Source organism: Chiloscyllium plagiosum, unplaced genomic scaffold (assembly GCF_037043375.1).
Source record: "Chiloscyllium plagiosum isolate Xiang-an unplaced genomic scaffold, Cpla_swu_hap1 HiC_scaffold_19, whole genome shotgun sequence".
Lineage (NCBI taxonomy): Eukaryota > Metazoa > Chordata > Chondrichthyes > Orectolobiformes > Hemiscylliidae > Chiloscyllium > Chiloscyllium plagiosum.
Genome location: NW_028270157.1, coordinates 29,009,386 through 29,024,147, shown reverse-complemented (window position 1 = coordinate 29,024,147; position 14,762 = coordinate 29,009,386). Strand labels below are relative to the sequence as shown.

Genomic DNA, 14,762 nt, shown 5'->3' with positions numbered 1-14,762 from the left:
CTCTATGAAAGGTACTGTTTCTAATATGTTGACCAATGTACCCGATTGTTCCCATTATACCACTGATGTAAACGGTGGACCATCATTTTCTTCACGCCATTCCATAGACCAAGCTGTTAACATGTTCTGACAATCTTTTTCTTTGGGAAGATTGGGGCATTAATGAATGATTTATGAGGCAGACAGCAGGAACAAAGGGAGGGCAAAGTTACCTGCCTTCGATCATAGGAGTGCAGTCGAATAAAGAGAAATCTGATTTTGTGAGCAGAATCATTAGCTGCAAGATAGCGGAAGCAAGTAAACAGCGGTTTTATTTTCTTCCCTGGGGCATGCTGGCCGTTGGTCCGATCTGAAAATGTTCAAAATCACGGTTGGCTTTCATCTACCTACTGAAGTAATGCACTTGGATTCCTGCCTTTGATGCTGGGTTCATTCTTATTCACTGGGTCGCTTAGCATATCTAGCTTTTAGTTTAGACGCGCTCACCAGGTACGAAATGGGCTAATGATATCTGCCCGGCTCCGGAGTTGTGAGTGTTAAGAGACCGAGCGGTGCAGATTTGTGTATCATCCAGCCAGGACTGCTGGCTTGGCGATATCTGACCGATCTCCGAGCGGGAGCGGAAGCTGCTGACTGAATATTGACTGGGCGAGCTGAGCAGCTTTCCCTTGCAGGCTTTTGGGGTTACCTTGGGAGAGGCTCGTCTCTGCCAGTGGAATTGCTAGCAATACGAGATGATTGGTTTGTGACTCCTGTGGGTTGCACTTTTTTAAAAAAAAAACCAGGGGGCAATTCTTTACTGTTCAGGTTCTAATTGCCTTTCACCTTTCTGGCGTTTTCCTTTTCCTCAATGATCGTTAGACATTGTTGAAATACACCGAGCCGCCCAGGCCGCGGTTTTTCTGAAGAGTGCACTGCTTAAAAGGGGAAAAGTGTGAACAGGGAAACTGTGGTGCAGCTTCACACAAGTAAACTCCGCTTCGCCTCCCGGGGAGGCTGGGTTGTGCGAGAAAGCGAGCCAGCACCTTCTCGCCCGTATTGATGTGCTGCTGTTGCATCAAGCAGGTAGCAATGTGAATGACAAAGAGCTGCCAGATGACAAGGAGCTGAGCGGTGCATCAGCCAAGTGGAATTAAGCCGTCACTCCCCCGCTGGGAGCCGGCTTGCTTTCCCCGCGCCGTGCGAAGAACAAAGAGACTTCTGCTGCATTCCCGGGAGCAGAGCTTTGAATACACTCGGCTGCTATCAAAAAACAAACCCCTAAGAATGATAGCTGTCTCATTCAAATGCCGTTGTCAGATTCTGCGGAGGGCTGCTAAAGGTATTGTAGGTTCTTTCAGAAAGTCTCGGCATTGTTTTCCTTTTTTTTAAAACAGCAAGCATATGAAGGAGCATCACTGAAGTATTCATTTATGCTCAGGGTGTTTGGCATTAAAATGTGATGCTGCACTCTCCGTGGAGTGGCAGGCAAACGGCCTCAATCTGTCCTCCGCTTCTCTCCTACCAAACACTTCAACTGATTAGAACAGGGGAACGATTTTCCTTCACCGTGTAATATCGCTGTTCTTGAAAGGAGTCGGGTCATTGAAGTGTCTATATCTATGATGGTGTTTTTTATTATGCTTATTATATATGCTGAAGGATGGGGCAGTTTGTTGATGTTCACTTGAGTTTTACTACTTGCCTCTGCAACGTACTTTTATCTTGTTTCACTAAATTTTAAGTTTTTGGAAGCAATGGCGGGATGCCAGTAGAAACTTTATACATCTGGTTTATTTGAGAGTTCAATGATTGTGACTATGTGCTTTTTACTTGTGCTTACATTCGTAATACTTTAGAACAAAAAGAACCCTGTCATTGCTTATTTAGCACTGTACTGCATGGAAAAATTGCTGCAGTTAGTCTACATTGTGCAACATATTCTGCATTCTGGCATTAGTGCAGCTGGTAGAAGCCCTATCGATACTTTAATGGAATCTATTTGTATCAACGTGGCTTTGCAGGTCAGATTTCTCTGATTAACCGTCAATACCACTGATAATGCAATTAATACCTCATTTTCAAAAATCTTAAGACCCTTGCCTGGTCTTAGGCTGTCCTCTAGTGGATCACACATCAAACGCTTGGGAAACTATTAAGCCTGCATTAATAGAAGGAATAATTTTATGTACTGGACTGGACGAATTAACTTTTTTTGGTCAAATGAATTTATATGAAAATTACCAATAAAGTCATATTGTTATCTTAAAATTTATTGTCTAGCCACTCTAGTATTTTAACTTTTAACATTCATCATTACTGCTGAAAAAGCTGTTAAAATTTTATCATCACTTTGTTGTCCTGCATAATTCATTGCTGTCTTGGGGAGGAGACCTCTCTTGGAAGTGCTCTTTCTTGCTGAGTACCTCCATACTCTCCCCCTTTGCAAGTCACATGAATGGGACATTCCTGTGGACTTCAAATACATTGCAGAACCAAGTATGCACTCTACGCCAGCAGTAACATTGTCACCAAATGGCAAGTGGCTGGCATGTCAATCAACGGACAATCAAATTCTCATTTGTAATTCATGTGTCTTGCAAAGAAACTGGAATACTGCGTCCAGTTCTGGTCGCCCTATTATAAGAAAGATGTGGATGCTTTGGAGCGGGTTTAGAGGAGGTTTACCAGGATGCTGCCTGGACTGGAGGGCTTATCTTATGAGGAGAGGTTGACTGAGCTTGGACGTTTTTCATTGGAGTAAAGGAGGAGAAGAGGGGACCTAATTCAGGTATACAAGATAATGAGAGGCGTAGATAGTCTCTGGCTATCGACTCTATTTCCCAGGGCAGAAATGGCTAACACGAGGGGTCATAGTTTAAGCTGGTTGGAGGAAAGTATAGAGGGGATGTCAGAGGCAGGTTCTTTACACAGAGTTGTGCCAGCAGCAGTTGTGGAGGCAGGGTCATTGGGGACATTTAAGAGACTCCTGGACATGCATATGGTCACAGTAATTTGAGGGTGCATACATGAGGATCAGTGGTCGGCACAACATCGTGGGCTGAAGGGCCTGTTCTGTGCTGTACTGTTCTGTGTTCTATGTTTAAACCACTTGACAATCTTCAGCCCAGTTTGGTAGTAATTGGGAATGGAAGCCTTTGGTGATTTTTTTTTCAGTTCACAGCCTGTGCTGAAGATTTGGGGGGAAAAAAGCTTTTATTTATTGAAGAGCTAAGTCACTTCATGAATTACACTTTATGTACTGATGTATAAGCAATATTAGGAACACTGGGGACTGAACACCGGAATGAACTCTTCAGCCCACAAAGTTGTGCAGAAAGTGACACCAAATTAAACTAATCCTTTCTGCCTGCCATTGGTCCACATCCCTCCATTCTTGCATATTTATGTGCCTATTTAAAAGTCCCTTTTAAATGCTGCTAGCATATCTGCCTCCAGCATGTTCCACACTCCTACCATTCTCTGTTTTAAAAAAAAACTTGTCCCTCACACCTCCCTTGAGCTTCTCCCTCTTGCCTTAAATGCATGCCCCCTAATTTTAGAAAGTTCAATTCTTGGGTAAAAGATTCTGACCATTGACCCTATCTATGCATCTCATAATTTTAGAAACTTCTTTCAAGTCTCATCTGAACCTCCGCCAATCCAAGGAAAGCAACCCAAGTTTTTCTAGTCTCTCATTATAGTTCATACCCTCCACTCCAGGCAACATCCTGGTAAACCTCTTCTGCATCCTCTCCAAAGCCTCCACATCCTTCCTATCATGTGGTGACCAGAATTGAATGCAATACTTTAAAGTGTGGCCAAATCAAAATCTTTTAAAGCTGCAACATGACATCCTGACTCTTGTAGGAGAAAGTGAGGGCTGGAGATTAGAGTCGAGAATGTGGTGCTGGAAAAGCACAGCAGGTTGGGCAGCATCCAAGGAGCAGGAGAATCGACATTTGAAAGTCCTCTATCGGGCATGAATCCTGACTCTTGTACTCAGTTCCCTGACCAATAAAGGCAAGCATGCCATTTGCCACCTTTACCACCCAACCTACTTGCATGGCCACTTTCAAGGAGCAATGGACTTGAACCCTAAGATCCCTCTGTACATTAATGCTGTTCAGGGCCCTGCCATTAACTGTATACACTTCCTTAACATTTGATCTCCCAATGTGCAACACTTCACACTTCGCTGATTAAACTCTCCATCTGCAGTTTCTCCGTCCATACCTGCAACTGATCTATATCTCGCTGTATCCTTTGACAATCTTCTACAGTATCCACAACTTTTCTGATGTTTGTATCATCGGCAAACTAACCCACCCATCTATTTTTTCATTTAAGTCATATCACAAACAGCAGAGGTCCCAGTATGGATCCCTGTGGAACTCCACTAGTCACGGACCTCCAGCCTGAAAAGCACCCTTCCACCACTACCCTCTGCCTTCTATGGGCAAGCCAATTCTGAATCCATGCAGCCATTTTAATCTTCTGGATGAGCCTCCCATGAGGGATCTTGCCAAAAGCCTTACTAAACAGCACGTAGACAGCACCCACTGCTCTACCCTCATCGATCACCTTTGTCACTTCGTCAAAAAAATTCAATCAAGTACTGAAGTAGACCATTCAGCCTCTGTCACTTTCATTTCCCTCCAATCCTCTTAAAATCTTCACCTAACAAATGTCTGCCTAACTTGCTTTTAAGAGTTTAAGCATTTATCCTAACATTCACAGCTTTTTTGGCAACAAGTCTTCCACAATTTTCAATTTCCTTCATCCTGGAAAATACTTCCTGACTCCACCCTGCATGACCGTGCTCGTCTCTGCAAGTGTTCTCTCATTTTCCCCACCACAGGGACTAGTCTCTCTTCGCTTTTATCTATTCCTGCCAAATCCAGTGCAATATTTTACAAACACAAGACTGTCAGCATGTACTGAAGAGAAGCCAACTTGCACTTTGGTTAAAATGGTTCCTGTTGGAAGTTCACTCTGCATGTGTTTGCATTAATATATTAGCTGAAGACCGTTCACATGCACCCCATGATCTCACAGCTCACCAAGAAATAGAACCTGTTTTACTGTCTGATTTTACACTCCTCCACATTGATGCAGCTAACCTGTGAGCTAGTGACTGATTAATTTTGAAGTAGACACAAAAAAAGCTATATTGTCTCGGAAATCTGCCGAGCATCAAAGCTATATAGAATCTTTTCCACTGACCCATTCTTGAGTCAAAAGCAGGTTGAGGATTGGTATTGCAGTCGTGCTCATTTCTGCCTCATTTGAAGATCATGTGCAAGTTATTTTGCCTGAAGATCAGCTTTCTCGATTACGTCTTGTTTTTAAAGATTTTATGTTGAAGAACTAGTAGTAAGTTTGTAATAAAACTCGGTGTCTCAGTGGTTAGCACTGCGGCCTCACACACCAGGGTCCCAGGTTCGATTCCAACTTCGGAATGTGGAGTTTGCACATTCTCCCCGTGTCTGCGTGGGTTTCCTCCCACAGTCCCAAAGATGTGCAGGTTAGGTGAATTGGCCATGCTAAATTGCCCATAGTGTTAGGTGCATTAGTCAGAGGGAAATGGGTCTGGGTGGGTTACACTTCGGAGGGTCGGAGTGGACGAGTTGGGCCGAAGGGCCTGTTTCCACACTGTAGGGAATCTACTCTAAATATGCTGATCATTCAGCATCTTTGGAAAGAATGGATTAGTTAATATTGAGGTTCACAGGAACAGATGCTAATCTTCACACTTTGTAAGCTCAGAGTTTTCTTTTTTTTTAGATTTCCATGTTTTAAAATACTTGTAATGTACAAGTAGACTTTTTAGCTTCAAATTAGAAGAAAGCATGTCACATACATTGGCAGAGTTTAATAATTCCTAAGCTGAACTTTGGTACAAAGTATAATATGATACCAAAAAGATTCACCTGAGGAGGAAAAAAAGCCCAATTCTTTGTGCTTAAATAGTACTTCCTCTAGTGTGACCATTGAGCATCATAGTTATTTGCTGTTCAGGGTAATATATGCGAAGGAGCGTCCTGCTACAACAAGGAAAGTGGAAATTGAGGCTTTTTTTGTCAGCATATACAAGCCTAATTTATACTTTTTGGATGATCTCCTGTTACAATTGCCTCAGTGTTGAAAATGCATCTTAATGCCCGACTCGGACAATAAACCTTTCAAATTATGCTCATCCCCGAGTCTACTTTCTCATGTTTCAATTTTATTTCTCTTTAAGGAATTTGGTTAGTTATGTTGCTGTTCAGTTAATATCGTATGTCGGGTTTCTTTTAAACAAAAAATACTGCTGCAAATGCTTTTAGTGTTTCACAACCAATTTTCACTTTTTAAAACTCTTACAGCAATGCCACCTGATGAGAGTTTGTGGGCATCTGCCAAATTCTGGTACCTTGCCTAATTCTTCATGTTTGTGCCTAGGTCATGTTGCACTGTTTACAGTGCAGCATTTCCAGTGCAGAAATGCACCATTTGAACCAACTGTTCCTTACACCAGCATTTATATTCCATGTAAGTTTAATTCTACCTCACCTTGTCTCATCTGATCAGTATTGCCTTCTTTACACTGTCATTGCCATTTTAAAGAACTTTATCACTGTTACCAACTCAACTCTTTCTTTCCTGGAGAAAGGGACCTCAAACTGTGAAGTCTTTCATGCTAGTTTACTCTGTCTGTTTTTGTGGATAGAAAGCAGAGCTCGGTCCTAACAGTAGATGTTGACTCCCAGTGAGCATCCAACGTGGGGAGCAATGGTAACCCAAATTCTAGCTGATTCCCTCATTTAACTGAGAGGTATTGGAAATTGTAGTATCATATTTTCCTGTCCCCCAGCAGGGATTAACATAAACCAAAGGAGCAAAGTTTGGATCTTCCTTATCTCTGCAACTCCATTCCACATTCAGTGCAGAATTGCCTAGGGAGCTATCAAGGAAATAAGTCAAAACATATGGTGCTGGAAAAGCACAGCAGGTCAGGCAGCATCTGAGCAGCAGAAGAGTCAACATTTTGAGCACAAGCCCTTCAGGAATGGAGGGGCAAGGGGGCTGAGAGATGAGTTGGAAGGAGTGGGGCTGGTGGAAAGGTAGCTTGGAAGGCAATAGATGGATGCAGGCAGGGGGGATGGTGATAGGTTGGAGAGGGGAGGTGGGAAGGTGGATGGACAGGTAAGAGGTCAAGAGGGCGGGGCTGACTTGGAGAGTTGATTCTGAGATGAGGTGGGGGGAGGGGAGATAAAGAATCTGGTGAAATCAGCTTTGATGCCATGTGGTTGGAGGGTCCCTCGGCGAAAGATGAGGCATTCTTCCACCAGGCGTCAGGTGGCTAGGATTTGGCAATGGAGGAGGCCCAGGACTTGCATGTCCTTGGCAGAGTAGAAGAGGGGTTAAAGTGGTTGGCCACAGGGCAGTGGAGTTATTTGGTGCAGGTGTCGCAAAGATGTTCTCTGAAACATTCCACAAGTTGGCGTCCTGTCCCCTCAATGTAGAGGAGACCACATTGAGAGCAACAGACATAGTAGATGAGGTGTTTGGATGTGCAGGAAAATCTCTGCTGGATGTGGAAGGGTCCTTTTGAGCCTTTGATGGAGGTTAGGGGGGAGGTGTAGGTGCAGGTTTTAGACCTCTTGTGGCAGCAAGAGAAGATGTTGTGAGTGTAGGGTGGGTTGGTGGGTGGCATGGACCTAACAAGAGCATTGAGGAGGGGAATGGTCTCCGTGGAATGCTGATGGGCTGGGGAAGGGAATAAATATCTAGTGGTGGGGTCTGACTGTAGATGATGGAAATAGAGGAGGATGATGCACTGTACCTAGAGATTAGTGTGGTGGAAAGTGAGGATGAGGAGGGTTCTATCCTTGTTGCGGTTGGAGGGGTTCAATGGCGGAGATGTGGGAAGTGGGGGAGATATGCTGGAGGGCATTGACCATGTGGGAGGGAAATTGTAATTCCACTCCAGAATATCCCAGATGGCCTCCTACTTCAAAGACTGCCATTTCCCCTCCCACATGGTCAACAATGCCCTCCAGCACACCTCCGCCCTTGAGCCCCACACCTCCAACTGCAACAAGGATAGAATCCCATTTCATCCTCCCCTTCCACCCCACCAGCCTCCAGATACAGCACATTATCCTCCACCATTTCCAACACCTACAGTCAGACCCCACCAGCAGGGATATATTTACCTCTCCACCCCATTCCACAGAGACCATTCCCCCCTCGATGCCCTCATTAGGTCCATGCCATCCCTCCCTGCCCACCAACTCACCCTCCACTCGCGATACCTTCCCTTGCCTCTGCAAGAGGTATAAAACCTGGTCCTGTTTTTAAAAAAAAGACTACCAGCCTACATCTCTGTCTGTACTATGCACCTACTTCTATGCATTGTCAAAAGGGATCAAAGGCTTCCCAACATAAAGAGAATGAGGTCTTATTGATGGAAGTCAGTGGTTTGCTTGTACCTAGCCTGTGGCGAAACATGAAACTTGACTTGATTTAGCATTTCATTCACCAATCGTTTGTTTTCTAAGATTTTGTGGCTGCATCGTATTCTAAAGAAACAGCATTTGAAAGTGTTCAATTTTCAAATCTTTTCATTGTCAAAGGAAAGCAAAGTATACCAATCTGAACTCTCCTGCTTCTATGACTTTTGTCTTAAGATGCTCCTTAAAGCTCATTTCTTTTGACCATCCTTATTGGCCATTTTTCTAATTCCTTACACAGCTTGAATTGTAATGGACTTAGGCAGCTCCTTGTGGTTGCTTACCATGTGAAAAGACACTATATAAATGCAAATATTTTGTTAAAACCTTTGGACTGGTGCAGCCATGAAAACACTTGCTATTTCTCACACCCTCATTTATATTGAAACTTTGATCTTTCAGTAATGAGATATTTTCAAAAATGTATGTGGTCAACTTTTTCAGTGCCTCTGGACTTGACACCATACACCACCGCAAGGCTACATGCTTCCACATTCAAGTATCTGCCAATATTTCTAGTATAAGCAGTCAGTGTGTTTGTGTGAATCATTCTGTGATAATGCTTTTCTCTTTCTTGTGCTGTTCTAGCTATGGCTTTTATTATCTGTATTGTTCATCCAAGGTGTTGCTACATTGCCTGCTGAAACCTTAATAAAGTTGGTGCTAAGACTCACATATGAAAGCAACAGTAGCTATGGTGATGTGCTGCATAAGAAGCCATAGCTAAGTCCATGTCAGTCCATGGCTGAAATCCTTATGTGCACTTCCAGCAGTAAGAGTCACAACATAAAGACACAAGGGTACGAGCCAATCCTGATTTTTTTTTTTCCCCCTTTAATTTTCTATCCACCAAAGCTGACACCAATCTCCTGAACCTCGTCAATTTATGGTCTTGAGACTGGCTAACTCAGCAAAAACAGATGTTTGAACCAGGAAGCTTGATGATATTCTGACCTATTGAGAAACCCTTTTAGATTGTTGTTCTTTTGGAGCCTTGTAGAGGGGGATAGAGAACTAAAGAGTTTTCTGTGGCCCATATATTGGTTGGTGTGGAAAAGTTTGTTTTTGGATATTTGTCATGGGTAATTGTGCATATTTAGAACATTTTGAGGGACGCAGTGGGAGGTGGGTGGAAACGGGGTTATCTGCAAATTAACCAGGTTTATCCTGAGTCAGAAACCGGGTGGTGCTTTTCCTTCCTAATCAGCACTGCGGGTATACCTGCACCAGATGGACTGCAATGCTTCAAGAAAGCTTCAATGCTTCAAGAAGGCAGCTCACCACCACTTTCTCAAAGCAACTAGGGGTGACACAGTGGTCAGCACTGCTGCCTCACAGCACCAGGGTCCCAGGTTCGATTCCAGCCTCAGGTGACTGTCTGTGTGGAGTTTGCACATTCTCCCTGTGTCTGCGTGGATTTCCTCCCACAGTCCAAAAATGTGCAAGTTAGGTGAAAGGTTAAATGTAGGGGAATGGGTCTGAGTGGGTTGCGCTTCGGCGGGTCGGTGTGGACATGTTGTGCCGAAGGGCCTGTTTCCACACTGTAAGTAATCTAATCTAACTAGCACGGCTGTAAATTCTGAGTGACTCCCAGAATATTGTTTCTTTTCTTAAGAAAAGAAACTCCTCTACTGAGAGATTGAGAACAGTTGAATCTCCCATATCTTTGATTTGCTTATAAAAGATCTGGTTACTTTGGTATGAATGTTAAGTAGTAATTAAGAAAATGGGTTTGATCACCACTGAACAGAAGAATACGTAAATAGGTAACACAGAACAATATATTAAGATGCAATACGAAGACAAGTTAAGGAAATGTCTCATGTCCTCATGATATTTTGTGATACTAAAAGAATAAATTGCATAAAACTACCATGTATGAAAGATAAGGAAAAATAAGATTTACCTTCCTTCCATGCATTTTTTCCCCCACTGGCCCTCATACATTGTGACAGTTTCAATTTATCTGTCACATTTCTGCAGCATAGCATGCCTGCTTCCTTTGTTGTTAAGCAAAACCATTCAGCTTTTGCTTGTTTTAGCCAAATTAACTTTGGAGAAGACTGTTATCAAGCAGTAAGTAGCAAAGTTGAGCAAGGGAAATGGTTTATCAGTAATTTAATTCAGGAGAAGATGGTGAAGTGACATTATGTCATGAATTTTAACAAAGCAACTTTCCAACCCTTGCTGATACCTGCATGTTGCAGACTGCTGTCTTTCACAGTAAATCAGGTCTCCAACATAACATGCTGGGTGACGCTCTCAAGCAGTGTAAAAAAGAAGACTACCTAGTATCCTGTGTGCCAGACCCCAGCACTTTTTTTTTTTGAGAGTACTTTCCCACTTTTTTTGTATTCATTCAAAGGATGTGGACATTTCTGGCAAAACTGGCATTTATTGTCCATCCCTAAATAAAGATAGAAATCTAGAAACTAGGTGCAGGAGTTGGCTAGTCCATCCTTCAAGCTTGTTCAACTATTCAAAGAATCATGGCTGATCCTCCATCCCAATGCCCTTTTCTTGTTTTTCCCTAAAACCCTTTGATGGCTTTAATATCTAAAAATTTCCATCTCTCTTTCTTGAATATAACACTGTCTGGGTCTCCATGGCCCACTGTGGTTGAGAATTCCACAGGTTCACTCCCTTTTTGAGTGAAGAAATATTTCTTATCTCTATAATACGTGGGCCTACCCTGTATCCTGAAACTTTGACTGCTGATTCTAGATGCCACAACCAGACAAAATATCTTCGCTTTATCTGATTTGTCTAGCCCTGTTAGAATGTTAAATGTTTTCAATCGGATCACCTTTCATTTATTCTGAACTCCAGTGAATACAAGTCTTGTCAAACTAATTCTTGTAGGACAGTCCTGGTATCGTTCTGGTGAACCACTGCACTCTGAGAGTATTGGAGAGTAGATATACAGTGGGAATACAGAATTCTATTGACAGAAGAGACTGGTGGAAATGGGTAGCAGAGGCAATTTATTGTGAAGGTAAGCACAAGCGTTTGAGTGCCATTTCACAGCCCGTGACTGCTTGCAAGTATGGTCGTCATCGGTAATCACTCATTAATGACTGCGTTTGTCCACCTAGGAAATTGTATCATTGGTCATGGGTTCTGTGGCTCATGAGCCTGATCCAAGAGTCACATCTTGAACCACACATTTGGCTGATGTTTCTGGGAGGTGGAATTGGTTTTGGCCTCAAGCATTGGCATTCCTCTCTGATTCCTTTACTGTACTTCCTCTTACCATTGGATGTTCTCAAAGAATTGTATCCCGTCATAAGGAGATTCCTCCAAGTTGGCTTCTTCTGAGCAAGGGTCTGTCATGTGTTGACATCTGTGTTGCATATTTTTGAGGGAAGCCTTCAAAGGGTCTTTGAAATGCTTCCTTTGTCCTTGTATTGCTTGAGAGCCTTCTTCAAGGTGGGTAGAAATGTATTGCTTTGGCAGTCAGAACTTGGGCAACCCAAGCATGTGGCTAGCCCAGCAGAGTTATTTCCACGTGATCATGGCCTTGATGCTCATGCTCTTGGTTGTTACAAGGAATCTGATGTAAGTATTCCTGTCCTCCCACCTGATGTGGTGAGTCAAATAGCATTGATAGTAATTCTCTAGGATCTTGAGGTGGCTTCTATATTTATTGCATGTTTCAGAGCCAAATAGAAGAGTTGGAAGGATGACTGCCTTCTACATAAAGGTCTTGGTATTAGTACTGATGACATGGTCATTGAAGACTCTCATCCTTCGGTGTCCAAAAGCAGCACTCTCCGATTGCATCCAATGTTGAATTTCTGCATCAGTCTCAGAATTGGATGAGAGGTAACTTCCCAGGTAGGGAAAATACTCCATGTTTGGGATGGTTCTCTATTGATTTTAATGGAGGGATGGACTGGAACTTGACCTGGGACCGGTCGGAATTGGATTTGAATCTCCTTCAGTTTGAAGTTGAGAGTAATTCTTTGGTATTAAATGAGGCTTGAAGACTCTTCCAAGAGAGGAGAGATGACATTGTCATCTGCATACTGATGGCTTTTTTTCTTAAATTTCAACTGGTTGAGGTTGAAAAGTTTTCCATCCATCCTTTAAGCATTCTCCACATCACTGGGAAGCACGTTCTTGACAGGTGACGAATGGTGGTGAGAAAATGGAGAAAAGGCTGGCGATGATCCTTGCTTGACCCATGTCTTGACTTCAAAGGATTCTGTCATATTACTATCAGTGAGGCTGACATCTTGGCACGGAACAGGTGAAGGCTGCTGACAAATTTCACGAGATGGTCTTTGACAGGAACTTCCATAGTACTTCCCATTTGATTGAGTCAAAAGCGTTGGTCAGGTCAGTGAGGCCCATGTAGAATGGTTGATGTTGTTCCTGGAATTTCTCTTGGAGTTGCCAAGTTGTGAAAATTATGTCCATAGTTCCACAGTTCGGTCAGAAGTCAAACTAACTTTCAGTAAGAACTTTCTCCATGACTGGGAGAAGGCACCTAGCGAGTAGAGAGATTGCTCTGCTCTGTAGTTTCCACAATCCACGTTGCCTCCTTTCTTGAAGACAGTGGTGATGGCAGCATCCCTGCAATTGACAGGGATTCCTTCTCTGTCCCAGATTTTCAGGAACACTCGATGGAGGTGGCTAGTAAGCTTGACTCCTCCAAGTTTGAACATCTCCCCTGGAATGTCAGTTCCTCCTGCAGCTATTCCATTCTTAATGTCTCTAATGGAGTTTTCAACTTCTGCCACTTTAGGTAAGAGTCTAAGATCATCTCTGGGGAGTTGGGCAGTGATATCAATGTTAAAATGCCTGGATTTTTAGGCACCAAGGGTAGATCTCCATTCCGAATGATTGATTAGCTTGTTAACAAGCATTCGTATGTTACAGGTTTCGAGACTGCCTTTCACTTTTGATTCTCAGACCACAAGTAGATGAGTCCCCTGGATAGTAGATTGATTAGTAAGGTTGAGTCACATGGAGGAACTAGCCAATTATATACAAAATTGACTTGATGGGAGACAAGGGGTGGTAGTAAAGGGTTGTTTTTTGAACTGGAGGCCTGTGACCAGCGGTGTGCCACAAGGTTCATCAGTGCTGGGTCCACTGCTTTTCATCAGAACATTGAGTATAGGAGTTGGGATGTCAGATTGCAGCTGTACAGGATGTAGTTGAGGCCACAATTCTGGTCATTCTATATGAAGGATATTGTTAAAATTGTGAAAAGACTTACAAGGATGTTGCAGCAACTGAAGGGGTCGAGTAATAATCATAAGCATAAAAGGAGAGTTCCATTTCTGTTTGCTTTCAGTTAGGTTCTGAATCTGCCACTTGTAAAAAGGCTCTTGCTAAAGTTACAATGGAACTGTGACCAGAAATGCAGCAAAATATTAATAAAACTTTTGAATACCAGCATTATATTAGTCAGAACTGTTCACAATGAAGTTATGACCAGAAATGTTTCATCCTCCATTTTGCTTTCCTCTCTGCTTTCTTATCTTGTTTCTCTCCCCCCCCCCCCCCCCCCCCCCCTTCCTTTCAATATTAATCCACTGTGTTCACCCTGCTCAGTGAAGTCTCAGTTCTGGATGAATCCTATAAAGATTAGTTCTGTACCAAATTTGGATCTAATACCATGGTAATCAGAACCCTAGTTAGAACTTGCATACCACCATATGTTTAATTCCCTTGTGTTGTTTTCCTGATCCGAATAGCACCAGTATTAGGAGTTTTCCTGAAATTACAATCCCCGGAGTCTTGGTTTTCATTTCTTCCCCTAATTCCTGAATATCCTTTTGATCTGCCAGAGTACGTAAATCCCCAATTCAAATGCTAAACTTTGGTGACTACAGTTACTTTCTTTCATCCCTCCCAGTCCTCACCACCAAAGAAATCTTGGAATTTGAATATACAACATGAATAGCTGCTTTAAAAAGTCACAAATTCCAAACAGAATTTGTCCAATTCTCATTTCACCATTCCTTCGTTATTGTTGGGTCAAAAGCCTGTTGAACATCCCTAGGTCTACCAGAGATGGTTGTTGGAGATCAGTCATCTCAGATGTAGGATATCTCTGCAGGCATTCTGCAGGGTAGTGTTGTGGGGCCATCCATCTTCAGCTCTTCATCAGTGACCTCTCCTCCATCATAAGGGCAGAAATGAGGATGTTCGCTAATGATTATGCAACGTTCAGCATTATTTCTAACTTTCCATATACTGAAGCAGTCCATGTCCAAATGCAGCACGACCTCGACAATATTCAGGAATGGGCTGACAAATGGTGCATGCTTT

The 14,762-nt window shown here is 42.9% G+C and overlaps 1 protein-coding gene across 6 annotated transcripts in view; it reads left to right on the top strand.

Moving 5' to 3' along the window:
* The window catches only part of grip1 (glutamate receptor interacting protein 1), a 459,039-nt gene that overhangs the window by 267,025 nt on the left and 177,252 nt on the right, over positions 1-14,762 (top strand). The window contains exon 1 of one of the 6 annotated variants that reach the window (XM_043709636.2): positions 310-1,321. The exons of the other annotated variants lie outside the window; for them this stretch is intronic. Coding sequence (XP_043565571.2) covers positions 1,267-1,321 — 55 coding nt within the window. The 5' untranslated portion in view covers positions 310-1,266. Of the gene's footprint in view, positions 1-309; positions 1,322-14,762 lie in introns of those variants that run through there. 6 annotated transcript variants of the gene reach the window in all.